General features: G+C 36.6%; 1 protein-coding gene and 1 pseudogene across 1 annotated transcript; one reads left to right on the forward strand and one right to left on the reverse strand.

The window, feature by feature from the left end:
* Positions 1–11,862: 11,862 nt before the first annotated feature.
* LOC110756264 (Transmembrane amino acid transporter family protein) lies at positions 11,863–14,198 on the forward strand. The gene has a single exon (XM_021957673.2). It carries the CDS (start codon positions 12,187–12,189, stop codon positions 13,669–13,671), a length of 1,485 nt encoding a protein of 494 aa, XP_021813365.1. The 5' UTR covers positions 11,863–12,186; the 3' UTR covers positions 13,672–14,198.
* A 207-nt stretch (positions 14,199–14,405) lies between these two features.
* Positions 14,406–17,801, reverse strand: LOC110756256 (pentatricopeptide repeat-containing protein At2g03880, mitochondrial pseudogene; annotated as a pseudogene).
* Positions 17,802–18,296: the final 495 nt, after the last annotated feature.

Here is an 18,296-nt window from a genome sequence, read left to right on the forward strand (position 1 = left end):
TTAGTTTTTAAATTTGGTAATTGTTATTGGCAATTAAAAAGGTCCTCAGACACTCCTCCAAGTGAAATTCTCCCTTTATTATTATTATTTTTTTAGAAAATATTCTCCCCTTATCTTATTATAATAAAGGAGTGCATGATATTATAATAATTGTTTTGGAGTGCCAATAATAACTTCATTTGGCCACATTTGGTGGCTCAAACTATATTGGACTATTTTAATTAAATTGGACAAAAATCCTGACCAATGTTTGGTGAACTTATAAATGTGGGATTGGACCTCTTGAATTGGACAACAATCCAACATATTTCAGGGACGTACCTAGGTGATGGTTAACCTAGGCTATAGCCCAGGTGATTTTTTATTATTTTTTTTGTTATAGTTAGTATATAAGTTTTAGGGTTTAGCTCCGTCCAAAACTAACAATTCACCCATAAGGTAAATCTAGTGCACTTCATTTTGAAATCCTAGATTATGTCTTACAATAAGGTGTTAAGGCGGTGAGACTCATAAAAATTGAGTTGGACTCAACCCCCCTCTAGTCAAAGCCGAGCCAATGTTTAGTTTTCATTACATTTCGTCCTTCCTCCCTTCTCCTCCCTCTTTTATTCTTTTATTCTTCTTTTGGATCAACCAACCTCTTTGCTTCTTTCTCTTATATAGTTTTCTTTCTTCTATCTTAAACTTAGAAATTAATATCATTAACTCTCTCTCTCTCAGTGGAAAAAAAAAAAACCCTAGCCCTCCACACTCTTCAGCGTCGCACCAAAGGGAGAGGTGGTCTCTGCCCATCATCCCCTACACCTCATCTCCACTCTTTTTCCATCCTCTATCATCCCTCTCAACCCCTCTTTTTCTCTTCTTGGTTTTGTCTTTTTGGTTTATGGTTGGAGGTTTTTTTTGTTTTAATTTTTTTTTACTTGGTGTTGTAATAAGAGTTGTCGGTGATGCTCTCTATCCAGCTGGAGGTGGCGGAGTCGACATCGGTGCGATAGCAGCGGTTGCTATGCTAGTTTGTAGTTGTTGTTGAAGCAACCACAATGAAACATACTTGTCACCACCACTTTTGGCCCACACCACATACACAAGGTTTTGGCTTCAGTTCAGAGTTTGGAGTTACAACAATGGAAATTGATGGTTTGTGTAGGTTGGGGTTTAGCCGGTATGGAGTTATGGGTCTCTTTGGTTGTCGGAGAGGATGTGGAGCGGTGATCATGTTTCTTTGTTTGTTTTAGTCTATTACTCATTTGGAGTTTGCTGTATTTTATTTTAATTCTCAAGAACTCTTTAGGAGTTTGCTGTGTGTTTTGTATTTTCATTTTCAGCTGCGATATAGATCTACTAGTTTTGCCGTTGCGCGGTGGATTTGTATTGTTAGTTTGAATACATGCTCTGAATTAGGGGTTCAAGTATTTGTTGGTTTACACGTAATTCTCTCCTGATCAAACCAACATGTTGTTGTATTTGGTCACTGGAGATATTGTATCTATTTCGACACTTTTGTGGCTTTATACTATGTTTTGTTTCATCAATAAATACTATCGCTTTTTCTATAAATAAATAAATAAAACACAAAAACTTAGAAATTAGTAAATAATCACAAAATAATGAGCAAACGGGCCGTAAGAGAGAAATAATTAAGATTTACTGTTACAAGTATGAACCGTAATGAAGTTTTTTTAACCAATGGGAGGATGGAATCTGAGCTGTACAAGTATGAACCATAATCTAAAGAGTGGGCCCTAAATTCATACCCCCTCAGGCACTTTGAAACCCTGTCGGTGACTACCCAGTGCCCCGTCTTTGATTTTGGTCTTTGAATCCAAGCCGGTCATCCCGTTCAGTTCGGAAACGTCATGTTCATGCCCCCGAACCAATGACCTACTGCCACGTCATTCAACTAACCTCAACTGGAAAGAATGCCCCCTTGAAGTTTCACCGAAATTACAGATATTACTTTGTAGACTTGTAGTTGTTGTTGACACACGAACGAGGAACGAAAGATTCACAGGCTGAGAGTGACATCCAGCGAATGATGATTTAACCCCACGCTTGGTCATAGAGCGTGACGACCACGCTCTTCATATAGCTGTCGCTGGTCATGTCCTTTGTCTTTTATATATTTTCTTTATGTTTTTTTGGTATTGGTTGACAAACACATTCTTTTTGAAGAGGACCATGCATTAACAACATTAGTGGTCTAATTGACATACGTGGCCATCCTTTTATTTTTCTCACAACATAAAAAATTTAAAAAGGAAAAGAAATTTGTAGCTTTGGTTTTTTTATTGGGATATTTGTAGAAATGTCATATGAACTTATACATCAGTTTCAATTTGTCACTTTAAAGAAAAATTTAAGCAAAATGTCACCTTAAGTTTTCAAAATTCATGATTTGTCACCTAACTTTAACATCATCCAATTTTCCATCCATTTTGAAGGGTATTTTAGTTTTCCCAAGCAATAGGGTTTACAAAGCTTTATATTTAAATTATATAAAAAAGAGGGTTTACATATTGGAAAGACTAAAATACCCTTCAAAATGGATGGAAAATTGGATGATGTTAAAGTCTGGTGACAAATCATGGATTTTGAAACCTTAAGATGACATTTTGCTTAAATTTTTCCTTAAGGTGACAAATTAAAACTGATATATAAGTTCATGTAACATTTTTACAAAAAATCCTTTTTTATTTTTTATTATAGAAATTATGGGATTGCATGTATAATTAAGCCAAAAATATTACTAGCCACAAATGGCCAATACAAACTAGCCACAAAAGGTCATTACAATATCGAAACGACTTAACATTAAAATTAAGACAATATGGGACTCCTCCACTAATGATCACGCATGATCCAAGAAACTATAGCATAGGCATCCCAACTAAGATTACGAACTCATAACAACCAAAAAGAGATAAAGCTTGAAAAAACCAAGCCATAAAAATACAAATAAAACTCTTACATGAGAGAGGTGGAAAGCTCTTACAAAAGTAGAGGTGAAAACTACACAGAAAACTCAAAGATTCTTTGCAACTTATTCCAAACATGAAGAACCGCAAAAAGGAGAGAGGTAGAGATCCGATATTGAAACGCATGTGGAGATTCGATGCCGAGACGCATACGCCTGTGATGAGTGGAGGAAAATTATAGTAAAATGAAGACAAATAGGGGAAAATTTTTGTCTCTAAAATGGGGGAAGAGAGGAGAAGGAGAGAAGGGAGGAAGAACAGTGGCTTCCTCCTCCTTTCTAGTGAAAACGGCTCTAGGGTGTTTTTTGGGACATAGGAGGCTAGGGTTTTTGAAAAGATAAGCTAGCTCTCATTTAGAGTAGCTCAAGTGGTTAAAAGCATTATACTAAACTGTTTTACTTAATTGACAAATTAAATTACTATATACGTACCCACTTAATTGGGTGGTTAATTATTAAATAATTACTTATCGTGCATGCATAAAGAACTTAATTTAAGAAAGAGAGAGAAGGATTTCATGTACCCGATTCATGTAAGTTTTCTCCATCATGCATGGCTTAGTTACTATAGCTAGGAATCTAGCATCTCTCTTTCTAATATGAACACGTTTCTGATCTTAAAAGGAGGCAATGCATGTTCAGAAAATGAAGTCCCTGGCTAGCACTTCATTTGTGACATGTTATGGGGTTGACTTAAAGGATGTGCAGTGCTCAAGCGTAGGAATTTTCGTATGTGACGATTGTTTAAAATTTTCCATTTTCTTCTCACAACACGTAGTAGATAGTACCATATAACCAATTTTTCTAAGGTAGGTAAAGCGATGTTTGACCTAAAGCATTTTCAAAACCTCTACAACTGATGACATGTTATAAATTTTTACGTGTGACTGTAATTATGTCATGTGGTGTTATTATCACGTGTTATGATATAAGTGGACGAAGTTTATATTAGAATATTCATAAATATACATATTTCGTCAACGGGATCTAGCTCAATAAAAAATGACCTTAACTTATAAACGAGTGATCTCAGATTTGAATACCGAAAGCATTATTACTTAAAAAAAAGTCGTAAAAGTGGTCAAGTTCGGAGTCCCTATACAGATGTGGTCCCATTAGTGACAGGGCACAAGACTTGCGCCTTTGAATGAGAATAAAACAAAGGCCATATTCTCCTAAGTGGGTGAGAAAGAGAAATAAAACGAGAAGTTTGTGTAGTAGATTAAGATCTAAACCTCAAGTGATAAGAAAAGTCTAAGGCGAATAGTACTAGGAAATTCTCTATCGGCTTGTCTTTGTCCCCATTGTCTCATGTACAAGTCTTTTTCTTAGCACGTACGCCATTGGCCTGTCTCTCTCTTCCCTTCTTTCTTACATAATGCCATATGAGTCATCACATTTAGACTCCCACATCTCATTTCTTACCTTTTCTGTCAAAACCAAAAAAAGACGTTGCTTTGGAATTAGGTTCTTGACCATAGTGCATGATGGCTACCTCCCAAATGAGTCTTGAGAGCATTTATCTAAGTATATTACTTAATTATTGGTCCACCTTAAGCATTTTTTTTATTATTATCATCGTTCCTTTGTTAAGTCACAAATGACGTCAAGGTAACATAGCAATTCGCGAACATACTCGGATATGAATAAATGAAACACTACGATACCAGTTTGAATTCAAGATTTTGAAATTTATTTTAGTGTCCCTACCATTATCTTCTTTTTATCTTTTTTTTTTGTTTTGGCTAAAGTTAGGAAGCGGGAGTCTCGAGAGGGGGGTTTTCTCACACACACTACTAAGGCAACGTGAGAATTCGAACCTGATACCACTAGTCAACAAATATCAAATGGTCACTTAATAAGTATTTATTTATTATCTTTTTGGGAATAAGAAAAGAGTGGTTGTGCTTATACCCGAGCCCAAACTAAGAAAAGGAGAATTTTCTAGGTCATTTTCGACAGCCCACAAAACTATTTTAGCCCAACCCATATGAAAATCATCCCTCCATCCATGGGTAGGTCGTTATCAGCGGGTGAAGGTCAACTTTGTTTTTTCCAATTACCACCATCCATATCTTATCATGTGATCAAGTCAATTGGAACAAAAGAATAAATGCCATTTTCTGCATGTTCAATTGTTCAATTTATAAGATTTGCCAATAATAGTTTAATTTAATGAAATTCAATGTCCACTTTATTGGAGAAATTCTTGTTTTGAATCTCATTCATGTAGAACAATTGTTGAAAAATAATAATAAAAGTGAAAGAAAATAGACACAATAACTTGATCAACTGACGTAATCCACTTCTACAAAATACTATTTAATATTAAAACAATGCCGTTTGGGACATAAATACAGTATCATATTCACAGAAGGTATAGGTACAATATTATATTACGATAAGGACATCCTTGGTCATCACCAAGGAGGAGGTAAGTAACTTTCCTACAATTTATTTATAGATAATATAATCAATGATGAGATTTTTTGTCACCGTTTTTTTTAATTATCTATAAAAGTTTCTATAACAAAAAAAAAGCCTTTTGTGGCCCCTTCTTCTTCTCAGTTCTCATCCTTATCTCACTTTTTTATATGAATATTTTTATGCAAAGCCCTCATCACAGTTGTCCTTTTTATGGTAGGGACAAATTTATGATAAAGCCACAGTCCTCCAATTGCTTCTCCCTGGACTGAACTTGAACTGGTGCATGCATTGTATGTATATATTGTGCGTGTGATGAGGTTTTCCAAGATAAATGGGGAGGGATGGTTGCGAAATGTGAGTCACAAGTCGACTGGCTGTATTGCTCGTTGATGCGAGCCTTCCTAATTAATTATGGAGATTTATTTATTTGATTAATTAAGAAATTTACTTTCTTATTTTATATAGTTGACATATCATTGTATAATTAGGAGATATTTTCCTAATTGATTACACACAATCCCTCATCGGAAACTTAACAAAATAGAAAGTCTCATATAATGAATGGCTCCACTCCTAATAACATCGAAGCCTTTTGTATAAAACCCTACACCTGCCAAACAAGTGGTTAGGTTGAGGACAATATCGATGTTGCTAGTGGTTGGCCAAGAATCCGTCCCTCTAAAATCTTAACATTACGAAATGTGATTTGCATACAGTCAATTTACCATCCACTCACATCTAACAACAATCTTACTACATTTATCTCGCACTAGGGAATTTATAATATATAGCACAACTGAAGCTAATGGTCATTTTCATTATTGTCAACTATGAACTAACTCCGCATGCCTTCATGTTCAAACAATCAAAATGGTATTCTTGTCCCATTGAGGAGTAATTCATTACATTAAAAAAATTTCAATGTTAGTTGCTCGTGGAAGCGTGATATATTTTCAACCATTACTTATTGAGTAACGTCGTTTACAGTTTACACACATAAACAACTTAAAATACATCACAGGCCCACGAGTTAGTGACTTTAATCTAGTTTTCCAACCATTACTTATTGTGTAACCTAACTTACTTATTTCTCCATGTATCTCTCTTTTCTTGATGGCCTTGTCCCTTTTACTTTTTAATTTAATGTACTCTCTCCAAGGATTTATTTATTTATTTTAGTTTAGAATCCCCAAACAATTTTTTATACTTCTTCATTAGTAACTTTATTAAGGAAACACAAATTTTAGTCAGGTAGTTCGTCTTTAATTTCAGTTCGTCCTCGTAATTTCATTGTATTGACCATCTGCATCTTCTAATCATAATTCGTTAGAAAGCTAGGCCTTGTTTGGTATCCTACTCAAAAAAGGAAACTAAAAAATTATGATTCTTTTTCAAAACATGAGTTTCAAATAGTGATTTTAAGATCTAGAAACTTGTTTGGTATTGAACTCCAAATTATTTTTAAGATCTACAAAAAATTGAAATTAAAATTAAAAAAATTAGAAACTCTAATCTCTAAATTGAAATTAACAAAAGAAAAGGAAAAAGATGTGAGAGGTGAGACATGTTTGGTGCCGCGTAACAACTCCAACACTTCAGTGGTTTTGGTGGTTATTGGTTTGCAAAGACAAAATCCAGACCTAGAGAGAGAGAGAGAGAGAGTGACGAGAGCGTGATAGAGAGGAAAGAGAGAGAAAAAAAAACTATAAAACCTCACTTTTTTTGTTTTTAATAATGTGGGTGTTTTTGAATTTTTTTTGGGTTTGGGTTTTTAAAAATGGACTTACCAAACAAGTTTTTAGGGCAAATTTGTTTTTGAATTTATAAAATTGGATCTAAATAGAATACCATAGGTTTCTATTGCATGACTTGGATTAGAAGTCAATAATAGACATGATATATACTTGATGTTCAAATAAAGCCTAAAGGCGATATAGCCATCCCTATCCCCCAATTAAATTTTATGGCTTGCCTTTCAAAGTAGGACACATAGGTAAAAATGCATCGATGAAATTGAAAGTGAGGTCCATTAAACTAAACGAAAACGAAAAAATAAACAAAACAAAACAAAAAAAACAAAAAAAAAAAAGGAAAAAAGAAAGAAAAAGTGAGGTCCATTGAGGATTGTTGTGAATCCAATTTCTAGCAAAAGGCTTCTTTCTGAATTTAATTCTCCACGTCCTATCATTGATTGATTACAAGGACTTTTCTTGACATCATGATTTGGCCTTAAGCAATTGCGAGTGATGTGCTATTTCTCCTCGAGACAATGAACCCTTTATTTTCTCCTCTAATTTCATTGTTAATGTATCACGACATAAACTAATGAAACTATCGTGATATATTGACTAGGTATTTCAAGTTTCATTTATTTTTGTTTTTTAAATTTGGTGCATTATTGATTAGTTATCGTGATATATTGACCAAGGTACTTTGAAGTTTTATTTAATTTTGGCTTTTTAAATTTGGTGCGTTTGATAGTGAAATGATTATGACCTTCTCGTGGCCCCGTGGGGACCAAATGAATGAAAAAAAAGAAGAAAAGAAATAGAAAAAATAAAATAAAAGAAAGGGGCGAGGATTATCTATGCATATTGCTTGTCTCCTTCTCTCCCTCTGAAATGAAGTATATTTTTGCTCACCACATTAATCCAAGGTGTATCCTCACAACTCTTCTCAATACTTGACATGTGTCATTTTAATATAACCATAGTTAATTCTTTACTTTGTATTTATGCAACCATGGTTATGTCAATAAACATATGTCAAATGTTGAGAAAGGTGGTGATGATATACATTGGGTTAAAGTGGTGAGCAAAAATGCTCAATCTGAAATGTGAGCAAAAATGCTCAATCTGAAATGAGATACTCCTCCTTCCTGTGAATCACAGTTTGACATATATGCAGAATTAATTTGTAAAAATCCAAAAAAAAAAAAATTATGCACACATGTCAAACAAACATGCTTTAAATTGGGCGGGATTGAGACTGCAACTTATGATTGACAATTAGTTTTGTTTAAATTTTTTTTTTTATAGGAAACAATTAGGCTTAATTTGTATATATAAAACAAGGGGGAAAATTACAGAAAAAAGGATGGGGCCCAATTCAAAAACTTGTAACACGCCAGAAAGGTTTTCTCTCCTACCCAACACTTCATCTCTCTAGATCTCTTAAATGGAAGGGATAGTGACCCGCGGCCATGTTGAACAAGTGCCATCGCCCATGCCGTGTCTGATTTGCTAAGGCATGTGATTGTTATGTTGAAATGTATTTGGTTTTTAGGGCTATTAGTGGAGATATAAGTTGTGCGATATCGCTAATATATCATTTTATATATGAATTAACCCTTTGTGGTTACTGTGCATCCATCTTTGTATTAAGCCTTTATAGATATTTGGTCTTTATATACAATTATTAAATATAACTATCGCTAATTTTTTTAATTAAAAAACGGATATAATTAATTGAATTTGGATCATCGTCGAAAATAAAAATTGAATCGAAAATTTTCCCATAAACATGATTTTTCTGTCCACATGGTCGGTGATCCCCATTATCTGTATTTAATAATATACAGAAAAAGCAGGTGCTTCACCTTTTTTCAAATTTCTTTGTTTCTTCTTTTGGTCGAGACTTGTGGGTCTGCCATTCATTGAACCACATGTCGGCATTAGCCAAGTTGGTGCTTGCTATCGTCACCTTTCGGATACAGCAACCATGGCCCACATTACAATTTATTCTAAGTATGGTGGGTCCGTCACATTTTAGCCTAATAAGCTGGATGCTTTTTCACCCCAAAAAAAAAAAGTTTGATGCTTTTTTTGTATCGACAGTGATGATAGGATGGGGCTGGTTGTGAGGAGAAATTCTTGGGAGCCGTTGAGTGAAATTTCATGCTTTCCGTCAAATTCACATTCTTTCTTTTAAATCTCTTCATTTTTTATTTACAAACAAAGATATTCATTAAACAATTTCGTATTACATTAAAGACGTGTACAAGATACAAATCTCAACATAATTGCATAAGCAACAACCCGCAAAGAAAAACAACCCGAAAGTGACAACAACCTAAAAAGAAAATCCACGTAAACAACTAATAAACTGAAATAACTAAAATCTAGCATAATATGCCTAAATCATGACTACCACCGTATATAGAAGCCTCGCCGCCAATCTAACCAAGAAGAACATGTAAGAACAAAGGGCGGAGAATAATCAGCCTCTAATGATCTAACTGCGCATAAAAATGAATAAGAATCGCATAATAGCGAAAAATCAGTCCTGATTTTATAAACATAGAGAAATACAATGGGCAAATTGCCGCTTTAAACGACTCAAAGAAAATTTTCATATACCAGTATAAATAGAAGGTCCTCCTTCAGAAAAATAAAAAAGGACTCAGATGTTTACTTACGATATGCTTGTAACCTCTCTCATTATTATCAATGGAAGGATATTCTTCCTACTCATTATGTTCTTCCTTTGTCATAATCAAACTTATTGTAATCTTTCCCTATTATTAGGTGGTCAAGGTTCTTACGTTAACCAAGGTTCTTACGTTAACCACTGAGATTTCACAAGTTAACACATTACAATTTAAGCATTTGACTCCCTTCACTTGATTGGTGGGGCTAATAGAGTTCATACACATTCCTATGGCCTATAGACAGCAAATGGAAATTCCATAAATAAATAAATAAATAAATTTGTTTTTGCTCCAGTAATCAATCTATCAACCTCATCCATTCATTTATGTTATTGTATGGTGCACCACTCTCCGTCCATCCATATTCAAATTAGAAAGGGACAACACTTTCTTGAGATATACACAATTTCTCATCCATGAATTATCATGATATATTAAACAACAAATGAGTAGTGAATCACAATTTCTCATGCATGGATATATCATAAGATATATTAAAATAAAATATTGGAAGATTATCCTTTCATCCAACTGAGAAAACAATAATGCGAAAAATAGGGGAAAAGGTCATTGTCAAGAATGAGGTATTGAGAGAGAGAGAGAGAGAGAGAGAGAGAGAGAGGGGCTGAATTATTTGGACCAGAAATGCATAAAAGAAAGGACAAAACATGGTGTGTGATTGTTGATTACGACTCTCACCCCAGTCTCCCCCATGATCTGGAAATCTTTGGTGTTGTATTTGTACAGCTTCACCCAAAGACTAATTAAATTAAAGTCACATTCAAATGGCGCATGTCATAAAGGAGTCAAACCACAATTTTGATTAACTTTAAGAAACCAAACCATGTTTCCAATTACTACCCCAGGGATTCTTTATTTAAGGACACCACTTGTACAAGACAAATTTGACCAAAATAATGAAATTTGGTACAGCATTACCAATACCTTTTTTTTCCAAAGTCGAAAGTTTGGACTCATAATTCAGACGTAAAGGTTGTCAGTCACAAGAATCAATTCAACACGAGAAGCTTGAGAGTCAATACAAACACACAAACCACAAATAATTAACTCAATACAAATGTATTATCATTACATTAATTGCCGTTGAATGAGTACGATTTGACATATCTAAATACATCTTAAATTTAGGTAGATTACATGAATCTCCTAGAAGCTGCCTATATTCAAATTCAGCTGGTTTAAGATTGACCGAGGAGCCTAATCACTATGATTGTACATGGGAAGAAAAAACGGTGGGTCCCCTTATAACTTAGGGGCAGCTTGACCTACCAATGTTTTGGTTTTGTTTCTGTTTTAAGTAATTAAAAAGTTAATACATTACCTAAGAAGAAAGAAATAGATTTCTGTGAAGAAGAAAAGGAAGAAATCAATCTGGCCTTTTCTTAATCCAAACGCTAGGTGGCAGGCCGAGGGTTCTATGCTGGGCTAATTACAGGCTCGTTCAATGGGCTGCTTTGGGCTCCAATGGATTGTGATAACTACTATGTCTTATGCGTTGGGCCTGTTTGTTTGATTACTCATAAGTTTATCAAAATTATTTATTAAAACTTTGATTACTTGTAAGTTTTTTTTTTAATCAAGATTTTAATACAAGCGATAGTCTAATTTACTCTAATTTATAAGGAAGGGAAGTCGAACTTGAGTGCAAGGAGGGGAGACTCACTACCCTAACCAACTGTCTTAACCCATATATGCTTTTTTAATCGAGCGATTGCTTGTAAGTTTACAAAACATGCTAATAATAAATAATAGCAAAATATTTTCACATATTTTTGGAAGCTTTGAGATTAAATACCAAATCCTACATAAATTTCAGATTATATACTAACCTTTTCTTTGGAAGCTTTCAGATTAAATACCAAAGACATAGCCTATCTTTTTTTTTTTAATTTTATTTTATTTCTATCACACGGCTTATCTTAATCTTTAAGCATTTCTTCACTTTAAGTATCCCAAACCCAAAGGCTTCAAATACTTATATAAATACTGTTACTTTGTTCGTACCATAAAAAACCAAATTGAAACATCAACAAAAACAAAATCCAAAATCCACGGCGCGGAAGTCCACGTTTGAAATATCAGCCAATTGGGAACCTTATTTACTTCCCACACCTCTCTCTTCCATTGGTCGCAAAAGAGAGAGAAGTTGTTGACCTCGCGATCCAAAGATCCAGCGCATCTCTTAATCGAATCACGCCGAGAAAATCATCAGAAGCTCAAATCTTTTTTGGTTTTCCCATCAGAATTCTAAAAACCCATTTCCGTGTGTAAGTTTTTTCATGCATCTTCCTATTCTTTTCTCAGATCTCAATCGTTTTTCTTTGTTCATACTATAATGGATAGTAACTATTCAGCTATCCCCAAGAACTCATATTTAGAATTGCAATCACGATATGATTCCGAAAACCCAGCAGTTCCTCCCAAATCCCATGTCAAATTGTCCTCTTTTGATGAGGAAAGCTTTCTAGATTCGAAGAATTTAAATGGGCAGGATGGTGGTGATGACTTTGATGATAATCTTGATTTTGATATTGCTAGTTATCCCCTTATTGTTGAGGGGTCTAAACAAGGGTCTGGAATCTCTGGGGCCGTGTTTAATCTTACCACTTCTATTATTGGGGCTGGGATTATGGCTTTGCCTGCTACCATGAAAGTTCTTGGCGTGGTTTGGGGTTTTATATTGATAATTTTGATGGGTATTTTGTCAGAAATTAGTGTTGAATTGTTGGTTAGGTTTTCAGTTTCGTGTAAGGCCTCATCGTATGGGGAGGTTGTCCAATGTGCTTTGGGGAGACCGGCAAGGATCTTATCGGAGATTTGCATAATTGTAAACAATGCAGGCGTGTTGGTGGTGTATTTGATAATTATGGGTGATGTTATGTCTGGTTCACTTCATCATATGGGGGTTTTTGATCAATGGTTGGGGCATGGGGTCTGGGATCACAGAATGCTTTTGATTTTTGCTACGGTGGTGGTTTTTCTAGCACCTCTTTGTGCCTTGGATAAGATTGATTCCTTGAGCTTGACTTCAGCTGCATCTGTAGCTCTTGCAGTTGTGTTTGTTGTGGTTGCTTGTGGCATTGCGTTTATTAAGCTTGTTGAAGGGAAAATCGAGTCTCCAAGGATGACACCGGACTTCGGGTCAACAAAGGCGATCTTGGATTTGCTTGTGGTGATTCCTATCATGACCAATGCTTATGTTTGCCACTTCAATGTTCAACCTATATATAATGAGCTTGAAGGGCCGTCTCCTCAGAAGATGAATCGGGTTGGAAGGATAACAACTGTTCTTTGCGTTGTGATCTATTCTTTGACAGCCATAGCAGGGTATCTACTCTTTGGGAAAGATACAGAATCTGATATTCTGACCAACTTTGATAAGGACCTTGGAATCCGTTTCAGCTCAGCCCTGAACTATATTGTCAGGGTTGGGTACATTTTTCATTTGCTTCTTGTTTTCCCCGTTGTCCATTTTTCCTTGAGGCAAACTGTGGATGCCTTGGTGTTTGAGGGATCCCCTCCACTCACGGAGAGTAGGAAGAGATGTTTCATATTGACACTGGTCCTGTTGGGACTTATTTATTTAGGATCTACCGTGATTCCCAACATTTGGACAGCTTTTAAATTTACAGGGGCAACAACAGCTGTGTCATTGGGGTTTATATTTCCTTCCCTTATCGCATTAAAGTTAGGCCGGAAAGGGGACGGTTTGAGCCTTGTAGAGAAGACCTTGTCATGGTTGATGTTAATAATGGCAATAGCCGTCAGCATTGTTGGAATAATTGGCAATGTTTATAGTCTCAGAAGCAAATCTGAATGATCCTTCTTGTAAAGATTTGAGAATGGTTGCTTCTGCCTCTTGAAAAATATGGTGGTATTACGCGGATTTTCACAGGCAAGACTACTCTTATTTATGTGGGTGTGGTGCTGCCTATGTGATTCGAACAGTGGAAGGAAAACTGGTACGGGTAGACCCTTGATCAGGAAGTTAGAAGGTGGGAAGATGAGTTTGGAAAAGTTGAAGGGGGTGAGGGGGTGTGCCCTTGTTCCAGTTATAATTCTCTTTTATACTTCAGAGGAATTCTGATAGGTTGATTCAGAATTCATGGAATGTTTTGGGAGGAAAATACTTCTATAGTCATTGCCACCACTTGTAGGTTATATTGAAATTAATTCAAACGTAGTCACACAATTGTTTCCTCGGTCCTCAAGTACTTCCCCTTTGTTCCATTCTTTTTCCCCCAGATTAAATACTGTTGTAACTGTATGATCAGCAACATGCTGCTTTGTAAGTGATAATACTTTGTTTTTGATCTCCAGTAATTACAATTTTATGTTTTTGGATGATACTATGTTTGAACATCCTGCTCTTAATGAAAATTCTCAATATCCCTTTTAATGTGCCCTTTCTCAACAATCACCAGATGTCAGAAAGAAAGAAATTTTCAATTCAAGCGTATAACTGGTGTGTAATCTTTCTCTTCTTTCAATCTGAATTTCCTCTTTGGCCTTTTCTTTTCAAGTGATGCCTCTGTTTCTAAGAATTTAATATGTGAAATTTTACTTTAAATAGATGCAATAGGCAGTTAGTATTAAAGAACAAGGTATTAATATACAAACAAGAAATGCAGCATCCATGCATCCCTAATCATCACTCTGTATGATAGAAAAATTCTGAATAAATCTCTTACGTATCTATAAAATTGAATTTTGACATTTAGCAGAACCGTCCTCTGAACATCAATAGGCAGTGACAACTACATTTCCTGTGAGATTAAATAACTCTTCTCATCCATTTATGGCCATGAAAAAAGGGCTTTAATTGGAATTTGGAAGTGAAGAGATTATTGTGCCCTCTAATATGAAACATTGTGATTGCACTCTCCAACTAGTTAGAAATCAAGGTTTCTTCTTAGCCACCAAGGTCACCAATAATCACCACAAGAGCACAAACCATCTTCAAAATGGTGGAACCTATTTCCATCTCGAAGAATAATTTTGCGCTGGGCAACACTGGAGACAAATTTCATAAACGAATGGCAGTCACCACATATCCGGAGGTTCTTCAAAATCTGAATTGGAGCCCCATTTGGTGTCTGCAAGATTCCATACGCAACAGCAAGTTTCTCACTGTGGTAGAGAAGGTCATCCTCTTTTTGCTCCTCTGCCACATCATGAAGAACAAAATTAGTGTCCGGCACATAACCTGTTGCTCTGAAGCGTCTGTACAACTCATTTACTGCCATGTTAATCTCTTTAATCTCATCATGTGCCTTCTCACCCATTAGAAAATAGTGAACCTTATTCTTGATCTGAATCCAGCTGATTCCAGGTTCTTTGGTCACTCCCCTATCGCTCATCATTTCCCTTATTTCTCTCACTTTCCCCCACATACCTCTAGATGCATACATATTTGATAATAAGACATAAGTTCCGGATCTCTTTGTTTCCATTTGGAAAAGCCTTTCAGCCACTCTCTGGCCAAGTTCAGTGTTACGATGGATCCTACAGGCACCAAGAAGTGCTTCCCAAATGACAGAATCTGGTTTTACTGGCATGCTCTGAATGAGATCTTCAGCTTCAGAAAGCCATCCAGCTCTCCCAAGGAGATCAACCATACAGGTATAGTGATAAACAGACGGGGTAATCCCATAATGTTGGCTCATGGAATTGAAATAGGCCCATCCTTCATCTACTAACCCAGCATGGCTACAAGCGCATAAAAGTGCCAGAAAACTAGTTTCATTAGGAGAAATCCCAGTGGTTTCCATATGTTTGAAAACTTCAACAGCTTCTTTCCCCAATCCGTTTTGAGCACAGCCAGTCAAAACAGCATTCCAAGTGACAATATCTCGATCAGGCATCTCTCGAAAGATACGAAGGCCATCTAGAATTCCACACCTGAAGTACATTGTTATCAAAGCATTGCACACAAACAAACATGTATCCAGTCCAAGTTTGTGTATCAAGGCATGAATTTGTTCCCCAAGCTTGGTCGCGCCCAGGTACCCACAAGCACTGAGGAGGCTGGTTATTGTTGATTCGTTTGGTTTCAATCCTCTCCGTAACATTTCAAAGAACAATTTGAAGGCAGTATCTCCTTGCCCAGCTTGTTCATAAGCTGATATAATAGCAGACCATGACACCACATCCCGTCTTGGCATTCGTTCAAAAGTTTTTCGAGCATCATCCAATGTGAGACTCTCTGAAAGCCAAGATATGGAGTCTCCCACACCCTTTATCCTACAAGCTTGTGATACATCTGTGCTTTTGCACTTTGCATACATGGATATCAACCCATTTCCCACGAATGAATTAAATTGGTTCCTTGTTTTAATAACAAAACAGTGTATCTGTCTACCCATCTCAACGTCTTCAATGTTTGCACACGCAAAGAGAGCACTGGTGAAATTTGAACAATTTGGAACAATTCCTGAACTATGAAGCTCAGCAAAGACCTCCAGAGCTTCTCTGCTTTGTCCGTTCTGGATAAACCCAGAAATCATGGCTGCCCATGAAGCAGCATTTGGTACAGGGGTTTTGTAAAAAATATTTTTTGCTTCTTCAAGCATTCCATTCTGGGCATACCCAGCTACCATGGCATTCCATGTGACCACAGTAGGGTTGGCAATCTCATCAAAGATATGTCTTGCTTCCTGAATCCTCCCATTCTGAGCATAGGCAGTTACCATAGCCGTCTGTGTACCGACACCTTTTTCAGTGTCTCTCTCATACAATGCAATGGCATCATCTAATCTACCACCTTGTGAAAATGCTGCAATCATTGTCGACCATGAATATTCGTTCCTTTCTGGCATTCTCTCGAAAAGTTTCACCCCATATTCCAAACTCCCATTTGCTATATAAGCATTCAAAAATGCCGTGCCCACAACCACATTGCTCTCATACCCTGTCTTCAAAGCCATTACCCTCAAACTCTCAATCAACTCCAATTTATCGAACCTCATCACTGCTAATAATGCAGCAACTAATATGGCCTGGTCTGGCCGCACGCTGCTCCTCAACATCATCAAAAAGACCATCCAAGCCTCACAACACTCACCTATCTCAACATACCCAGAAACCATAACCATCCAAGAGGCGATATTCCTCTCCTCCATTTGATCAAAAAGCTCACGAGCTTCGCCCATCATACCACAATGACAGTACCCGGTAATCATTGAATTCCACGACACTGTATTTCTCACAGGCATTTGATAAAAAACATCCCTAGCACTTCTTAACAAACCATTTTGCGCATAAGCAGTAATCATAGCGTTCCAAGAAACTACAGTACGCTCAGGCATTGACTCAAACACCGCTTTAGCTTCATGTGCACGCCCATGTCTCGCATATCCAGATAGCAAAATGGTCCAAGTTCTCACATTTTTGCCTTGGAATGAATCAAAGAGCTCTTGGGCTTTGTTCAAAAGCCCGTTTTGGATGTACCCTGAAATCATAGTGTTCCAAGAGCCCGAGTCTCTTCGAGGCATTGTGTCGAACATCTGGCGTGCCTCTGTTACTCGGCCGAGTAGAGAGAGCTTGTGGATATCTTTGTTGCATTGCAAGAGATGGGTTAGTGAAGTTGGTACAGAGAGAGTGGAGAGAGACCGAAAGTGACATAAACGACGATGTATCATTGAACATAATCGGAGGTGTTGTAGCCTAAACCTCACATTTACAGAAGCGAGCTTGGTTGTAGTTGTAGAGGTAGCAGAGAAGAAACCAGCTCTATTAGGAACAGAGCGTTGGAACTTGGACTAGACTAGAACACGACTGGAAAGGGTGGCATTTCTATTTTCTTGACAAGTCCGGCAATAAGTTGGAAGTTTGGCATAACATATAACCAATGTGTGTTAGTTGCATTGGTCCAGGGCTTTGGTGTATTCCAAGTGGTCTTCGGTTCAAGCCCCATGATATGTGTGAGTTTATCCCATTCCTTCCTAACTTTTGACAACCTCATAATTTGTCCATAATTTGAGGGTGATTTTCGAGTGTTGAAGTCATCATCAGAGGCGGCCCATGGGGTGTGCGAGCTGTGCAACCGCACAAGGCCCCCAAAATTTAAGGGCCCCAAATTTTTCTGAGTCAACGCATTCAATTAATTAAAACATGAAAAGAAAAAAGAAATATTAAATATCACCCCACAACGCCACATGCACCCAAAACCAAAACCAAAATTGAATTGAATATTAATCATCAACAACTTCCACGACTTAGAGAGTAGAGGCCCTAATTTAATTCGTTTTCCTATTCCCAACTCTCACGCTGCAACTCTTCTTTTTATTTATTTATTATGGTTTGAAACCTGTGTTTTCCTCCTCCCAACTCTCGCGCTGTAAAACCATTATAATATTCTTTTCTCTTTCAGTGAGTCTCTCTCACTCTCCTCCATCAAAATAAATCCCTTTCTCTTCAGTACCAGTGTACCACCCTCTTCCATCA

This window comes from Prunus avium, chromosome 3 (genome assembly GCF_965620075.1).
Source record: "Prunus avium chromosome 3, drPruAviu1.hap1.1, whole genome shotgun sequence".
Lineage (NCBI taxonomy): Eukaryota > Viridiplantae > Streptophyta > Magnoliopsida > Rosales > Rosaceae > Prunus > Prunus avium.